The following is a 19120-nucleotide window of genomic DNA, read 5'->3' on the forward strand; positions in this document are numbered from 1 at the left end:
TTTATGGGCATTTGCCAGGCATATACGGGAAACATATCAAAGACTTGGCAAAAATTGCAGTTCCCATCACCAACCTTTTACACGGAGTGAAGGCCAAGAAGCAGCCTATCACCTTTACTCTAGCAGCTCTTTTGGCCTTCGACCCCAACTCAAGGAGGTCTAGCATTGGCACAATGGGATCAGCCCTTCGACATACGGACCGATGCCAGCGACTATGCCATTGAAGCAATTCTGGAGTAGAAAGGTCACCCAGCCGCATTCGAGGGACACAAGTTGACCACATACTCAGTCTATGACAAGGAGTTATGTGCAGTCATCCATGCCCTCAAGACATGGAAACATTTTCTCTATGGTCACAATTTCACAGTTCGCACAGATCATCAAGCCTTGCAGTGGCTTCAGACCATGCCTGCCGCTCAGTGGTCCGATCGCCAGACCAGATGGAGCCAAACTTTTTAGCAACTTGGCAACATGATCGAGTATCAGCCTAGAGAATGTTGTGGCAGATGCTCTTAGCAAAAGAGGCATGGTTACCTCCATTTCCATAGTATAGGAGTCTTCTAATGAAAATATGCACAACCAATACCATACGGCGGATCCAGATTTCCAGACACCATGGTACAAAGTCATGCTTAATGCACGCCCAAGCGATTATGCTATACATGACAGGTGGTTGTTCTTCAAAGGACGACTTTGTGTGTTGCTCTCTTACCGTGCTGCCATACTCCATAATATGCACAATTCTTCAACAAGCATACACAGAGGAGTCGTAGGCACTCTTGAGAAGATAGAACGTAAGTTTTTATGGCCTCATTAATGTAGTGATGTTTATCAGTATGTATCTCATTGCCAAGTGTGCTCGCAAGTGAAGGTATCCCACGGGAAGCTACCAGAATTACTCCAGCCCTTTGAGATTCCGGATTAGCCTTTTAAGCAGATTAGCATGGATTTTGTTAAACCCGAAGCAAGGGTGGGGTGGGCTTGAAAGAGAAGAAAAAGAAGTACCAGGAACACCATGTGCCTAACCATTGTGGACAGGTTTAGCAAGTTTGTGTGGCATGCCTCGTATCATTGTCTCCGACAAGGATTCCAAATTCACTAGTCATTTTTTGAGAGCCCTGTTCAACAACTTTGGTACCAAGCTCAGTTTCTCCAACAGTTTTCATCTGCAATCAGATGGCGAGACTGAAGTCCACAACCATTTCTAAAGTGCTATGTTGTAGATGCTCAGTCTCACTTGGAACAGTATCTACCCCTCGTTCAAGGGATCCTGAACGACACCCATTCTTCCAGCGTAAATCAACTCCAGATGAAGTAGCTTCCTACAAGACATCCAAGTCCCTTCTCACCAGGACATCCAAGAAGGAATACAAAGCCGATCATATCACAAAGACCTATGAGCAGATCATGGAGTCAGTTAAGGACTGCATTGCCAAAGCCTAGGAGACCTACCGAACGCAAGCCAACAAGCACAGGCGTGACATGAGTTCCAAGGAAGGGCAATGGGTCTATCTTCGAATCGTGAAGAAATGTCTCAATCAGATTGGAAGGAAGTGCCCAAAGCTTTCTTATCAGAGTTTTGGATCTTTTCCAATCATCAAGGTGGTGAATGATGTGGCCATGAATTTGTAGTTACCTTTGACATGGACCATGCATCCAAGTGTCATGGCTCAAACCATAGCACAAACCACACTCCGAGATGTGTAGTAGCCTGAAATTGTTGATAAGGTCGAGATTGTGGAACCGGAGCAGATTTTACTTCATCAGTTCAAAAGAGAATTAGGCAATCGACAACACTTGTATGCAATCAAGTTCAAGCATAGGTAACACGACCACAGCCACGATCACTCCTGGAAATCCAGACCTGCATGCAAGCACAAACAATCGATCGTGGAACCACAAAGAGAGGCAAAGGCATGCTCACCACCCCAACCATGATGCTCACACGTAGAATCGGAGCATCCTCCCCAGTCACAGGCTGGGCTCCAAGCATGAACATCTACATTCAACTAGTCCACAACCTCCTGGCATTGGATGGACAAAAGCAGTAGAGCCCAATCCGCCTTCACAGCCACCCTCATCCACGTTTAAGACAACAGAACACCACCATCAGAAGGCAAAAGGCATTCATTGAAACTCCTTGACTCTACACACCTTCTAATACAACTCATACACTAGCTACATTTTCCTCTGGAAGCCTAACAACCTCAGAAAGAAACTCTATGATTCTAGACTACAATCGGCCAGTCTTCTTCTTGCAAGATCCACGATCATGTATGGCGACAATCACAAGAGCTCCTTCTTCGACCAACAGTATGTCATCTTCATTTTGGAATTGCACCTTTGGACTCCATGAAGCCCAGTATTTTAAGCCAACTACTGCCCGTAGTCTCGCCGTCACAACAAGGTCTCTTTCCATAATCTACAACAAGCACTCGACTTGTTGCTATTGCCGATCATGCACTACATCTTTATAAGCTATGCATGGAGCTATACACAGCCATCTATGGCGCCCACGACCTCCATCACAAAGCTCCCGCTCTCTTGCTCGCAGAAATGATATCACCGCCATGCCTCTCTGTCGCTATGATCCTCCAACCACGACCAATTTCTACTGCCACTCAGTTGTCAAGCTCCTCTCCCTTCCAAAAGCATCAGCCCACCTAGATAGCATCGCCACAGCTCCATCCAACTCTGTAGTAACACCTTAGACCGATTATCTCTTGCATGATAGATCCTCACGTCTTCTAGACAATAGGTGATCGCAGCTTCTCTAACACCTGGAGCTCTTGTCTCGTGATGTCCAAGGTTCTCCAAGCCTCAAGAAATTGCTACAACGTCTGAGATCCTCCCTTGCGCATTGATTCTTCTAATAAGCACCTTTAGTAGAGCTACGGCCTGACCTCCTGTAGCTTCTCTTCTACTCACAGTGCTTACGGAGTTGTAGTTCGCCACAACCTGAAATCAATCGCCCATCACCTCGAGTCCCTCAACTCCTTGGCTCTCAATCCTTTTCCATCAGCCCACGACAGTCCTGTTGTCCACACCAAGCTCCTTTGAGGGATTCCCCACTCTCGTGTACCCCCAGCCCAATCCCCCCTGTCGCCCAACTATGCCTTCACGAGATCGTCCTTCTCCCCAGACTCTCCATTCGGTAAGCTTCATGCCACATGCCTATATGGTGGAATACGACCTGCAGTAGCAACGCTCTCTGCCAGCCCAAGGCCTCTCTGTGTACGTGACTTCTAGCAAGCCTCCCTCTCTGTCGCCTGAAGTCCTCCGGGTGCCCACGATCCCTTCATGAACTCACAGTTCCGCTCCCCCCACTAGACCGTCGGATACTCGTCCTTGCCCACACAGTCCTCGTAGCCTCACAGCTTCTCTTCCCCTCATGGAGCGCGCGCCGCCCTCCCTTTTCCTCAGCTCCTTCTCATGAGCTTCCTCCTCCCCGTTCGGTAGAGATCCCCCAGCTCTTGGAGTAGCATCGCCTCCCTATTCCGGAGCTTCCAGACCATTGCCACCCTCCTGCAAGCTCACCGAACCACCTAGCTCTCCCTCAAGCAATATCTACGTCACTCCTCTCCTTCATGATGAAACTCATCATCTTCTTCTCTCCTGCTCACCACAGAGCACCCCGACCTCTGGCCTTCCCGGTCCTCCTTCCTCTCGCTGCCTCTCAACTCCCTTTTTCTTCTCTGTGAGCCCATGATCACCTTCTCGAATTCTCCTGCCAGCTGCCATCTCCATCTACGTCCAGCTCGTCAACTAGAAGCCTCCCTTCATCCTCACGTAGCCACATTTGTATGCATGTCTATTTTATTATAGCCACGTCATCACCTTATTTTCCACCACTCTTCCACCCTTCCTTCAAATTTTATACCAAGGCCATTGATGCCCAAAATCCCATCCTTTAACACACCAATGCATGCCACAAGCGCTTAGCATCTAATCGCCCACTGACCATCCACATATGATGAACACAATCCCGATCCCATGGATTTACAAGGCAACCACGACAAAAAAATGCTCATGCCCTCACACAAAAAGAACTCGGGACAACCATGAAAGCTGTATGCCATCCCACAACAAAACCCCGTCATACTCTGGATACCATGCTCTGGATTATCCTGCTGCAACCACACTGCACTTCATTATCTCCCAGAAGTCCCTGTGGAAGTATCTACCATTTCAAGAAAGTATATCATCAGTGTGGAGTCCGTCATGAGGGTGTCCACACCCCAAAGCCACCACCAACTAGCTATGCACTCACCCAGCAACATGCAACGAGTGAAAAACATTTTTTCATTTTTATCCACACAGCGTCCCATACCACCAGGAGGCGCTCATGACTACGCCAAGAATCCAAGCTATGCTAGAAAGCAAGTGCACATCCGCAACACGATCCAGGATCCAAACCAGCAAGGAAGACCTAGGCCTGCTCTGACTTGCATTAATGGAAACTGAACTGGAGCTGATCTACTGTCCAATCGCCGACAATCTATCACATGTATTCACGAAGGCACTCCCACATGAGCAGATGGAACTTCTCATTTTGTGCATGGGGTTCGGCCCATAGCGGTGTCATTGAGAGGGGGTGTTAGAAGTCAATGTCTCCCACCTGTGAACCACATTGGGGGGCATCTGATTGTGAGGGGGAGAGATCGTGGAGGGAGCTACGTGGGCTGCAGCAGGGCAGTATGGGCTGCATATCAGGCCACCTGGGCCGGCTGTAGGCGCAGCTGCAACAAGGAGCAGAACCCCCGGGCAGCCCCTATTTATAGGCTGCCCAACAGGGTCAGCCAAGTCATACCTAGCTGGTTGGCCCAGCCCTAGAGAACCGACTAGGGGGTCAGCCAGTTCAGGGGGCTGCCTGCCCCCTATATAACCCCCCCTTCCCCCCTCACTTTCCCAATCAAGTACTAAAGCCTCTCCAGCAGGCAGCACACCATATAGGACGAGTGATCAAGAGTTTCTCAGCAGCCTCTTGCCCAGTCCCTTTGCTGGATGATTGTGCTCACCATGAGCTTGTTTTGCCCACATCTTGTGGATGAATAAATCTGAGTTTTCTCTCTCTATTCTATTTGTTGCTTGGTGAGGTTGTAAAGATGAGATCATTGTGTTGAGCAGCGTTGAAGGTTATCTGTCGCGTGTGTGGGGATTGAGTCATTCTTTCTTCCTTTTACAACACAATTTGCAGCTACCATATTCTTTTCCATAAAACTTCACGGGGAATAATTGGTGCCATCCAATTCATCCTCTTCTCAATTTTGATTCTGCCATTTTCAAAGATGAGCACAAACGGAGGATTACCAAAAAGAGAGCTAGGAACAGTGAGCGAACCAAAAAAAGCGAGCAAGAAAAAGTGAGCAAGCCAAAAAAAACAATCAAAACAAAAACAATAATAGATTGACAAATCCTTACTTTAGCAACTATCTAAGTTCTTCAAAAGTCCATGAGAGAGTTGGACCTATGTCATTGCCAAGGCATCATTAGTAAAGACACACCCTATCTTCGCTCACTTTTACTCATTCAATTTTTTGTAATCCTCCATATTCAAGTTCTCTCTCTCCACCAACATGAGTGAGATCCCCAATGAAATCTTCCACACAAGTCAAAAGTTTCATAGGACTTCTTGAATGGAATAGTCAACATTATATGCATGTGCAAATGCTTGGTATTTGAAACTCTATTCACTCTTGGAACAAAACCCATGTTTTTCTTTTGCAAAAAAACCCTCCCTAATGAATCACTCTTACATCCCAGCAATCCAACAAAATCTAAAGAGTAAGTACACCCCTTTATTTGAAATGAATTAAATTGGAAAACAAATCAATCTTTGCTTATAGAAATCAATGGTAGAAGCCAAAATAGACAACATATTGACATGATCCCTATTAAGTAAACTTTCCTCTAGATCCGATACAAGAAATCGACTAATTGTTTATTAAATTCACATTTTGATGCATGATTTTTTAATAAATGGTGCAAAAGGTCATGATAATCATCTAAATCATGCCTTGCCATTCGGTTTGATATGTAACATGACCCCATTTGGATTTTTAAATCAAAAGATACAGGACGTCGAAATTCTCATCTTTTCCTGTTTTGGCTCAAAAGATGAAAATTTAGGATGTCTAAATTTTCATCTTTTGGGCCAAAACAGGAAAAGATGAGAATTTCGATGTCCTGTATCTTTTGATTTAAAAATCCAAATGGGGTCATGTTACATATCAAACCGAATGGCAAGGCATGATTTAGATGATTATCATGACCATTTGTATCCCCAAAAGATGAGAATTTCACGTCCTGTATCTTTTGATTTATAAATCCAAATGGGGGGGGGTCATGTTACATATCAAAACGAATGGCAAGGCATGATTTAGATGATTATCATGACCTTTTACACCATTTAGTAAAAATTCATGCATCAAAATGTGAATTTAATGAAATTTTTGCCATTTTCTTGTACTAGATTTAGACCAAGGTCACTCGTAATAACATGTTATGATCATGTTCGATGTTGAAGTTTTTATTGAACGATGCACTTAAATAATATACTACTTGTTGGTAGCCAATCTTCAAAATTATGGTGATACTATAAAGCTTTATTAACGATAAGTACATACATATAGTGAGGTTATGTTTTTCTCAAGTGAAGCACTTTAACTATATAGTACTTGTTATTGATAGCCAAAGCATTTCTATTTAAGCTCATCTCATAGAATATAGAAAACTATTACTAATGTGTACTTGCAATATTATGTTATAATCATGTTCAATGTGGAGGAAGCACTATAAATCTTTATTAATGATGAGTAGAGATTATGTGTACTAATGTGTACTTGCAATATTATGTTATAATCATGTTCAATGTTGAGGAAGCACTATAAATCTTTATTAATGATGAGTACATACATACAATGAGATTATGTGTTCATAGCCCAACCATTTCTACTTTGCTCGCTTTTTCTCGCTCGCTTATTTGGTCCTACTCGCTCGACATCGCTCGCTTGATCGACTACCTCACACAAACGGTCCTCAAAAATTCAAGTGTTGTGAATTATACTACACCAATAAAAATCATTGTTCCACAACCCAATGCTGGCAAGCACTGAGCTAGGGGAAGGATTCCAAAGGGAGCTTGAAGGAGCTCATTTGAGGTAGAAGACCATATGGATGGAGCATTGTGAAGGCTCACCTTGGGATCCGTGGCTGGATGGTATTTGGACCATAGCCCTCCTCCAACGTTGTGTTTGTCTCAGTTGAGTGTCTTATTTAGTGCCAAATGTGTCTCTATGGACCATAGAACCTCTATGCCTCTCTAGGCCTTATCATTGCACTCCATTCTATTGCCTAGGCCTAGGATTGTCCCTATACCCTGACCCTCTAAACTCCCATTGATGCAAGCACTGCCGAGCTCTCCTAGTTTACTATCTCACCATAACCGAACCTCAGGCGTTTGTGGTTATGGCTTACGTAACATTCCCTTGCCTTAAGAATAGTTTACGTCCTCGAAAACAATACTAGGAAACCTCCTTTGGAGATTGCTTACCCTTTCCCATGTCGAACTCTCTGTAGGTCTATCTTTCGAATTAACTAGACACTCTTGGTAAACAGTGTGTCTTGTTTTTTTCCTTGTCTATCTAAACTTCTTTCTGGTTCATGTGGTAAAGTAGCAGGTTCAATGAGTTCAACTATAACTTCATTTCCAATGAGATTATCATCTCCTAACTTTCTTTTTAGCCTACTCACATGAAAAACTGTTAAGGCTAATTTGTAAGCAAGTGCTTTGTGACTGGAAGCATCTAATTCTATGTTCTGGGCAAAATCGTGGATCCAAATATTGCAAAGAAACTCTTCTCCCACCAGAGAAGAACAAGGCGCAGAGTGTTCAATGAAACATAGGCAAATTTGTTGCTATTGCGACCGGGCTTGAACAAGTTTAAGAGAGGTGAGGAGAAGAAAGCCCATTACGTCTCGTCGACCATCCCGAGAGAGAGATAGCGCAAAGAAAATAGCATGAACTAAGGCTCCCTCTATGCACGACTTTAGTCTGCAGCAGGTAGCAACAGCTGTTTAACAGCTAGCACGCCTCAAAAACAGTGCATCCTGCATTAAAATGTATCTGCAGCAGGTCACGACTGTATAAACAGCTCCAAAATGCAGTGGAACATCAGAAAACAGCAGGAATTCTGCTGGAATGACCTCCAACAATAGTGCCTGGCCGGCTGTACAAACAGCTCTGAACAGCTGCATGCACCCCAAAATCTGCAGAAGAGTTGCTGAAAATGCCTCCAGCAGCAGCACCTGGCTGGTGCAAGGTCTTCTGAGGTTGTAGGCAGCCTATCTGCAAACCCAAGCGGCTGCAGCAGCCCTGAAACCCAGGTGTTTTTCTGCAACAAAACTCCTCTCCCACGCTAGGAATGGAGTAAGAAGTGTAGGGAAGGGTCACATGTGCGCTTTGATACCAAATGTAAGACATGGAGATGGTGGTGTAAGCAAAAACGTGGAGCTGTGTTAAAATGAAGATGAGATTACAAGGGACTGTCAACATGACAAAACCCTAGGTTAACCCACACTAAGGTTAAAACTCACACAAACCTAAACTCAACCACTAACTCTCGTTAGGGGGGAAATCTTAGAAGGCAAAAGTGCCCCTAACCCTGCTAACTAATTAATACATTTGCCATTTCCTTAAATAGGGCCCCCCAGTGAGAACAAGCACCTATTAATTAATTGATTGGTGTTGGGGGGAGGGGGAGAGGTTGCATGGTGGGCCACGTGGCATGTGTGTGGAAGCGTCTAGACTCGCAATGTGCGAGAGACAGAGGATGGCGATCGAGAGCGGCTTTTGAAGGAGATGGAAACACAGGTTGCGGGTGATGGATTCGTGACGCAGGAGTAAGTGAAACAGGTTGTATTTGCATAGTTTCTATTTTGGTTTCGTATTTGACGATGTTTCCACATTGCAGGACGAGAAGGACGACTAAAAGGTCTGCGAGGTCGAGGGCGAAGACAACTGGAGATGCCAAGGTTTTTGGGTATGTGCGGTACAGAGCTGATGAGATTCCCAGATCAGAATTTCCTGTTTCCAAATGAGATCCCATTGGCTACAAATTAAAGCGAGAGCCTGTGCAAAAACACCGGCCTGCAGTCCTGATGCAAGTCAATCTTCGAGCATCGGTTGTCCTCAGTTACCTGAGTTTCTTTCATTGATTACCAGATCAAGGAATGGAATACACATTGCCTGACTCTTGTAATAGCTGTGGATGGAAACAGGGAAGTCAATAGATCTTGGATGTAATGGAATAAAGCTGTTTATGTATCAGATGTAATGGAATAAAGCTTTTTTTTGGCCATATGTTTGTGTCTCCAAATTTTCGTTGATCAATTACTGGATCAATTAATATAATTGTGTTATCTTAGGTTAATTCTTGATTAATGAGATAATTGGCATCTTTAAGCTTAGGTTAATTGGTCAATGAATTAATGTGTTTAGTTAATTAGCGCATTGCTATCTGGAAGGTACTACTGCTTTAAATCTTACAATATTTCCAACATATGGAAGGTACTACTCCCATCTAGGCTGCATTTCTCTAACATAGCACTTCAGTACATTGAATACCAGCCGATTGTAGATCTCTATCTGTCCATTAAACTAAGGGTAAAACTGCTGTAAAAATTCTCAACAAAAATTCAGTTGAGTAACAAAGTTTCAAGATAGCTGTCCAAAACTGATTGACGAACATGGAGACTTGATTCAACACTATGGCCCTAGGAACCCCATACATCAGGTACCAATATTTGATGAACACACAACATGTCTTGAGCATCAATCATGAACATCACTCCAAAAGATGCGGCTAGAAAGACTTTTGCTAAATCTTCTCCAAGATGCCCTATATACCTCCGTGCCCACAACCATTGAATCATGAGCTGCATGCAAAAGACCTGACCGGAACTGAGACATGACACAAAACCTACCCTTGTAGAAGAACTGCCACTTGTAGAACAAGGTTATGAGTGGAGAGTTTTGTGAGATTGTTTAAAGGCTTACCTTCTAACAGTTACGAAATCATCTCTTCAAAAGTTTTCACAGATGCAAAAGAAGTTTGGCAGTTGGAAGATAACATGTTCAACATCAATGTCACCAAGGTAGCAATCAACCCAAAGAAACTCTCTTCTTTGGTATGTTTCTATTCATTGTTCCCAGGTCAAATTCAGTTTAAAGGCTTTACTGAAATTTGAGAAGGCCGTTAAGTTCAAACTTCATCCTCACCAGTATATCCAGTTGTGTTTAAAGTATTTATCCAGGGATGACTTGTGGATCAAGTCACAAACCAGACTACTTACTATCAAACTACAAAAGGAACATCACGCAGCTAGTCCAAAGGTTTTTGGGTGTCGCAGCATATATCTAGATGAATCCAGGAACATTCCCAATCTCATCCTCTAAAAACACAACATAGTGCAGTTTCAATCTCACGATAGTCACTCATAAGATTGAAAACCATAGACTCCATCACGCATAGCAGGGACTAGCTACTATGACATCCCCAATGAAGTCATCAGCGCCCAACAGTGGGTGTAGACCATAGTATAAAAATATGCTCTCACACATACGAATCCACACACCTACACATACTTGAGCATCCATTTATACATAGTCTTCGTACTGAGTTTCTGTCGGCACTCCGGAGGTGAAGGGCAAACTCAGCCATGACCAGACTACTTACTGTCAAACTACAAAAGGAGCATCACGCAGCTAGTCCAAAGGTTTTTGGGTGTCGCAGCATACTATAAAATCTTTATTCCAGAATTTTAAATGTTACAAAGGCCACGAAATTCATCAGTGACGGAGTGTGGACCAAAGGATGTGCATATGCAACGATCACATTGCTAGAAAACATTGTGAATGTTCAACCAAGAGGCTAAAAGACAAAGGTACAGTGAGAAGCGAACCTACCAACTAGTTCGGGCAGTTTCAGTGAAAAGGATGCAGGTGAACTTGAATGTGGTGAAGGGTACCAGAAATCAAGTCTAGTTTCACTTGTAAAAGATGGTATAGTCACCGGGCTTGGTCGTACAGGCTTGGTCGTACAACACGATTTTGAACCCATGCTTATGAACTTGATCATCATAGTACTGCTTCCACATATCAAGAAGCATGGATTCCTGAACAATGGAGATTGCAGAAACCTACACTTCGTGCTGAGAGCATTAGCTACCACATTCTCTGCTCCTCAGACATACTCAATCACCGAGGGTCTGGCTCCCTCAAATCACGATCAGACCATTGTGCTGCTGGCACTCCTCGGACATAATCACCAAGGATCTGGCTCCATCGAATCATGATCAGACCATTGTGCTGCTGGCATGGTTTGCAACCCTAATGGTTGGTCTAAACAGTAAACTCCTGCCCAAATAAAAAGTGATTCCATGCTTTGAGGGCCTGGATAACTGTGAGGCGCTCATATACCTTAACTAAATATTGGATCTCAGCTGGGATCACTAAGCCTCAACTACTGCCTAGTAAAGAGCACATAGCCAAGGGTGTTATAACTTGAGGAGCTTTGTTCCACTCAGGACCCGTGTTGCTAACCTAGACAGTCACAGGAAATTTTTCATCCGAGAAAAGCGCATGTCTACGACTGGTGGGTGCATTTAATGAATCAAAAAGTCCATATGCCATTAAACGGATAAGATGCAGGCATCTTGGGGGCGAATAGTCGGTTTTAGAACAAATATGCTACACAGAATAATAGGCATCCTCAAGTCAAACATGCAGAATAGCCAAAGCTTTTCAATTCTAAGCTGAAGTGAAATTGCAATATTAGCCTTAAAGCAGACCTCTGACAGCACTCCGCCCCATCCTGATTTTAAAAAACGGGGATAAAATTTAGCACCAAAAACATCATTAGTCCTTAAAGAGCAGAGGATGACTAAAGCTAGACCCCTGAAAAGATGCAGGCATAGAAATGACTGTCCTTATATGGCATCCTCTAATCCAACCACCATGATGAAAATTTCACAAAAACTGCAATATCATCCTTAAGGTAGAAAAAACTCTCTCCCACGCTGTTATTAAAGAAACTAGGGGAAAGAATATTGGTCCTGGCAACTCTTTCATTGCTTCTAACTTCATGCTCTCGAGTAGCCCTTACAAGGCTGTATCCATATACTGAGTGTTATTTCCTCAGGTGCTGCAGCTGGTCATCTTCCATGACTATTAATTCTCCACACTATTTAGTCTCTTTGAATCTTTTTCTCTAGTGTGATATTTATCAATGTCATGGGGACATACTTTGCTCAACTTAACTTTATTCCTATTTGTTTTGTGTGTTTGTTTTGGCCCATGGAAGCTGATTAACATATTTTTTCCCATGGGTTAATTTATTTTATGCATAGGTTAATCTTTTAAGCCTATGTCTAAGAGGGGAGCACATTATATGTGAAATTCAAGAAGGGATTAGAACCCATAATCTTGTGTTCCACATGCGTGAGCTTTACCACTAAGCCATAGAGTAGTATAATAACTCTAAAGATAAGTATAATATTATAAATGGTCCCTCCTCCCCGTCCCCCTCCCCTTTGTCATGTCCACCCCAATCTCACCTCTTTAATGTCCCCTACCGAATTGAAACGCCTTCCCTTCCCCTTTATCCCTTAGTTTTACCATGGCCTTGCACTCTTCCTTTTCACCCCTCTTCTTTTCTCCACAACTTATGGGAATTTCCCTGGTTTTTCAATGTCAGGGGGGACATATTAGCAATGATCTGTTTTTACAATAGATCACTTGGCACTCTGCAGGTTGTCTTAGTTGTGACCATGCACGATGAAAAGAAATTCAATCCAATCGATGCTAACGCCCTCAGTTTATGTCTATGCTAGCATGTGGAAAACTTATAACCAACCCATCTTCGAGATCCTCAAAACTGCCAATAGGAAAGCCTTGACAAGCTTTCAGACATTCCTCAAGGTTGGGGAATAATTTCATTTCAAAATTCCTACTACGTAACAGCAGTTAGAAAGAGTACGATTGCATGGAGTTCCCGTGCAAAGTAAATGCTCACCTGGAGAAGGGCGACCTGGCCTCCAGTGTCTCCTTCTTGCATATCGCTAGAGAATCTTAGTTCTGCTATGCGCATCAAATCGTGATTTGAAATGTTACAAAAGCTCTGGCTTGTAGCTAGAGCACGTGATAGCCTCCTCCAATCTTCTCCATCGGAGTCCCTGGGCGCTTGCGTTTCTGCCTCTGAATGTGGCTCTTGCAATTGCCTCCCTGATGTCTTTCTGTCACCTTGACTAGTAGAATTGTCCGTAGGTGTCCACGGTCTGTCTTCGAAAGATTGCGCCGAGGTCGAAGGTGGAAGAACATTAACGCGTCGAACTCTTTCATCGTGGTGATGAGCAGCACTTTGTAAGTGAGAAGAATACTCAGAAGTGAGGGCCGATGCGTCATCGGCTTTCCTATTTACGGGAAAACTGCGGCTGCTACCGTCGAGGCGGAGTTTGACGTTAGCGAAAACTCTGCCTTCATCCTGACCATCAGGCTTGCGTTCGGGACCAAGGGTGGGAGGCCTCTCCGGCTTCTCCACCTGTTTTGCTTCCGCTACGTATCCAAATGCTCCGGTTCCCAATTTCTCTGATTCTCCGCCAAATTCTTGCCTAATCGCACGTCTACAGGGAGCTCGTTTGCCCAAGATCCTAGCAGGAGGACGCTCAAGCTCCTTGAATAAGCGCGTAAAGGACCAATCCGCGTCTCCGTCAGGGAAGCCGAGAATGCAAAGAGGAGCCGTTAGAGCAATGGAAGCTCCATTGCCCAGCATTATGAACTGAAGTGCACGAAATTCTCCGATCTCATGGTGACGACAGAGAGAGCTCAAAGGTAGGGACGGTAGCAAAAGCTCGGGTGGAGAAGATGATCGACAATGAAGACATATAACAATGAAGGATGGTACAGCTAGTTTACGAGTCAAACACTTGCACGTGGCAAACCGGTAAGCAATTGGTTTGCCACTATCGCTCGGGATTGTCCTCACAGTATCTGGCACACGTACTTGGTGGTTATGGGTAGTATTTGCACCTCCCACCACACACACGTTCCTCTAGCCTTTTTCCACGCAGCTCGATGCTATGCACAGCAAGTAGGTGGCCGGAGCGGCAACAATCGACATTCGTTTGCCATTCGCACAGGGAGTGGTTGTTGCAGGCTGATAGGTCGGGCACATGTCTCTGTTCCGATTGCATTACTTCTAGACATTTCCTGCCAGGTGTAATCAGAACTAGGGGCACATGTCGGCCTGACGCTCACCGGACCCTATCGGAGTTATGGGCACATGTTAGGATTGAAAATTGATAGGTGAGAAAAGCTTTCCTATTGGATATCACCCTCCTACTAAACCTTACTTGCCTGTGTAGTCCGATTGCATGGGCATCCGATTGCCTTCTAACAAGATATCTGCTTGCCTTCATTGCCTAAACCATGCCAAAAAAGCTACATGTGCTCAAGGTGAGAGGTTTGTCGCAGAGAGAGGCTGCAAGGAGAGGTTGTATGTCGCAGGGAAGAGTTGCAGGGAGAGGTTGCAGACAGCAACAGATTGCTAGCTAGAGATCCAACACCGGTGGCCAAACAACGCGCACCCAAATGCGCTCAAGGCCACCATCCCCCCTCAATTAAAATTCGTGTGAATTGAATAAATGTCCACAGCACACAAACAAGCGCATTTGGCCTGCACAAAAACAGGACCTTGGAAGTTACAGGTCTCCATGGTGACATGCATGATTCAACAATCTTGAATGGCAACGATGACAAGCATGTCACAACAATAGTAGCATATTGAGTGTTTGACAATCCTTAGATCACGGCCACATGCATGGCTATTTGGAGGTGATGTATCGGCATGCTCTTGTTGCATGTGCCTTTGTTTGATGGGTACGATACTTTGCACACACCTTAAAGCGGTGTGGAGGTTTAAATCACATGCATTTAGGAATGGAGATAGATGGCTCATCACATCAGAGGCGAGCCACTAAAATCAAAGGGTCCAAAACCGCCCCTCCCTTCCACCTCTATTGTTTCATTTGCTCAGATTGGACTTTTGCATATATCATTAAGGTGGAGCATGCACAAAGTGAGAGTTGTCGTCCTCTCCTACTCTCTCCAAAATTTAGTTGTCCCCTCTGACCCATCTTTGCCTACTCCCTGTTCAGATGCTCTAGGAGCATGTGGCCAAGGAACGCGTCCAACAAAAGGGGGTGTGCCGTTGATCACAGAGGTGGCACCTCCAACTAGACATTGCATGTGGCAGCACTCTTCCTTGAGAGATCTATTTCGAGCATTAATCTCTTTTAAACAAAGAGTGAGGATCGTTTTTTGCAGGAACCAACCGTGGTAGCAACATCATTAGTAGGTTGCTTTTGGATCATGGGTTTGTTGACTAGTGTATGGCATTATGTGCTTCTTTGGTTCATCTTGATTCATGGGTTTGTTGACTAGTGTATGGCATTCTTTTGGCAATGGTTTTGAGTTTGTGTTGAGTTTGTTGCACATTTTTCCCCTTGGGTGCCAACTCAATATGTAATATGTTACTACCCTCGTCCAAAATCCAGGGTATGGGGGGACAAGATCCATATATAATATGCATGGATTTGTTTTAAAAAATTCAAATATGCAAGGAAAAAAATGAAAATTTCATGTCCCCCGTCCTACAAAATATAAGTTATATACCCCGAAAAATAGGCAAGATTTTTAAGATTTGTACATATTTTTCATAATATGTGAGGCCCAAGGGGGAGGGGGGGGTCTTTTGGATGAGGGGGGGTAACTATAGAATGGAAGATGAGTTCAATGTTGACCAGCATGCAATCTTTGCTAACATTCAAACTTCTATTCCGAATGCTATGATGGATGGGTGCTTCCAAGGGTGAGTAACAAGTGTGATGTGGTGTCTATTGATGAAGAATAGAGGAAAATACTTTTAGACATTAACGCTTGTATTATGCATCATATTGCTTTGTATTGTCTTTCTCACTTCAATGTTGCACAACTTTGTAAGATCATGCATGTAGATCTCCATAGAGGGGATGTCTTCCTATTGGCACATTTCTTTGATAAGTCCTGATTCAATATTTGCTCTGCTATGGTTTTAATCTTGATTTCTTTTGTACATTACAATGAAAATTTGACCTAGGCCCACACATTCGCCCTATTTACCACATGGAATGTGGGGGCTGCATTATGCTAACTGCATAACAAGGGATCCCAAGACCATGAGGGACTATGGATAGAGCACTTTGCACGTGGACAGGAGATAGGGATAGGTCTTAGTTCATTGGTCTCAATTTAGGGGGCGGTCTTCCAATGATATCTGCGTACCTAGCCAAGGATAATATCTATTTTAGACATTACTTCATTTGGCAAATCATCTTCTAATCCAATTGGCTCTTCTCCTATATCAAGCATGACATGTGATCTACAATATAGTGCTAATCTCCTTTTTGCACACTATTTTGAAATTGAATCCTTATAGTCGTACATTTGGTTTATCCAACCAATGATACATGGTCGATCAACTAACTACAACAATGCCTGATAATTGATGTACAAGAAAAATTCAATGGCCAATAGATAATGACAAAAAAAAATCCCAGTGTAGGCCATTACTAGGGCTTCTTATTCTATGGTGGTGTAATTCATTTCTGCATCACTAAACTGCATGCTTGCAAAGTATATTGGGTGGTCTTTATTGTATTTGCCAAGTTGCTACACTCCCTATTGCATAGTTGGAACCATTAGCAGGTACATGGAATTAAATATCCTATTTTGGAGTCCTTAGTACAAGAACTGCAATCAATTTCCACTTGATGATTTCAAATGATTGCTCACATTATTCTGTTCAAATGAATTTTACCCAGTAGCTTGTATAGGGGCCTTGCAGTCATGGAATACATGAGGATGAATCTTCTGTAGTACCCTTGCATGGCCCATTGCTACTTGTAAACCCCTTAGCAATTTGTGGAGGTGGAAGTCCCATGATTATCTTAATTTGTCCATGTTAGTAGCAATCCCAAGTTTAGATATTATGTGTCCCACACACTACTCTGTGTGTGACCCCTAACTTTGTTTGACAAGATTTGGAATTTTAGAGGGTTCAACATACTCTCTGTTATTTTTTTAGTACATCTTCAAGACATCTTAAGTGATCCTTTTTATATAAATGTATGCATACGTCATCTAGGAATACTTGCAGAAATGTTGAGGAATGTCTTGAAGGTAGTGTACACGAACCTTTGAAAAGTGCTTGGGCCATTGTCCAATGGCATGACTTTGTATGCAAAAATTTCACATTTTGTGGCAAAGGCTATTTTTGACAAATCTTCATGAGCAATTTGTACTAGGTTGTACCCGCTAAACCCATCCAATGCCCTTTCTCATTGACAATAGGCCATTGTATATGGATGCAGAGATTATTATCAAAGAGTTCCTCTCATATAACCATGATGGAGATTCCTTGCCTAGCAAGGCAATTGAAACCATTGCTTCTATGGATAATGAAATTGTTCTAAACCTCAATCCTATGGAATTTTGTCAAAGTGCATGTCCAAACAACTGACAACTAGGACCAAAACATGTGGATAATTTCCTTCAAGGACACTCAAGTACTTGTTTTGATTTCATTGATCTTAGATTGATTGCTCTTGGTAAAATGTCTCCAAATGTGGATCCCCATTTCAATAGAGACTTACACTTTTTCATTTGTCTTATTAAGCACTTCCACCACCTTGAAACATCAACCCATGCCCATAAATTTATGGATATAGGATGGAAATCATGGCAAGTACCTCCAAGATTCCTTAGTCTTCAAAGCATTTTTTATTGCATACCTCCAATTGACCATGCTACATCCACAAAGGTAAGAAGCATAAGGGGCCTTTTTATTACAATCTCAAATGGAGTTTCTATGTCCACCCTTGGATGTGCCACATATTTTTCATAGAATGTTTAAGTTCAACAAATCCAATGTCCAAATTGAAAAGGACATTGCAATCGGTCGTCTAATCTAGTTGTCATAGTCTAGTGATCATGAAATCAAGTGACATGGTTCAATGGGATCAAATGTTTTGTGACATGATTAGCTTGTAAGAGCCATAAACTATTTTTTCTACTTTTTAATGCTATGGCAGGTCCCTCTTGTATAAGGGTGTCTCCAATTCCAAAGACACTAGCATCAGTAACCACAATATGAAAAAGATAGGTGACTTCCAATACAAAGAAATAATTCTTTTTCTTTGCATTAATGAAAAACGTGTTCTCTTTCAATGTCTTAGAATGATATCAAGATGCTTCCTATGCTTCTCTTCTGATTTACTCAAGATCAAAATGTTGTTAAAGAAGACAACACAAAATGCATGATATTTGTAAAAAAACTCCTTCCATCATATGAGTGAAGGTTGTTAGAGAATTTGTAAGGCCGAATGACATTACAAGAGACTCATAATGGCCAAAAGATAGTTGAAAGACCCAGCACATGACAAGAGACTCATAATGACCCAAAGATAGTCAAAAAGTTATCTTTTAAACATCTTCAATTAAAACCCACACTTGGAAGCAAGACTTTGCACTTTTTTGGAATCTCTTCTTGTTGTGGAATATTAGTTCAATATGGGGCTTGGTGAGGGAAAGAGATCCCTAGTATCAAGTCAGATTGATGGTCTTCTTCTAATTTTGTAGGCAACTTTGGGGAGAACCATCAATAAGGTACTCCGCATTCTGATTGATAAAAGTCTTGTGCTCTTAAGTAAGTGGGTATGAGATGCCTTTAGGAACATTTGTTGTCCCTTAAATAAACCAAGAAGGATTTGACACCATGATTAAGCCTAAGGATTGGAATATTGTTCCTAGAAAAACCAACTTGAATAGCATAGGACTTGAGCCTAAGGATTGGAATATTGTTCCCAGATACACCAACTTGAATAGCATAGGACTTGCCATAACGTTCTAAGTAGATCTTTTCAAATACTATAGTTGGGGAATGCATGATTGTTCCTTTGCCCTTAATAGCGACACCATCTCCTTCTTGAGGTGCTATAAGAAAGTTAAGATGATCAAGGTATTATT

The 19120-nt window shown here is 42.9% G+C and overlaps 1 protein-coding gene across 1 annotated transcript in view; it reads right to left on the reverse strand.

Moving 5' to 3' along the window:
* The window catches only part of LOC147904671 (uncharacterized), a 58955-nt gene extending 45011 nt beyond the window's left edge, over positions 1-13944 (reverse strand). The window contains exon 1 of the mRNA XM_087387891.1: positions 13074-13944. Coding sequence (XP_087244017.1) covers positions 13074-13829 — 756 coding nt within the window. The 5' untranslated portion in view covers positions 13830-13944. The remainder of the gene's footprint in view (positions 1-13073) is intronic.
* Positions 13945-19120: the final 5176 nt, after the last annotated feature.

Source organism: Dipteris shenzhenensis, chromosome 2 (assembly GCF_047967505.1).
Source record: "Dipteris shenzhenensis isolate YYH24624 ecotype China chromosome 2, Dip_SZ_1.0, whole genome shotgun sequence".
NCBI lineage: Eukaryota > Viridiplantae > Streptophyta > Polypodiopsida > Gleicheniales > Dipteridaceae > Dipteris > Dipteris shenzhenensis.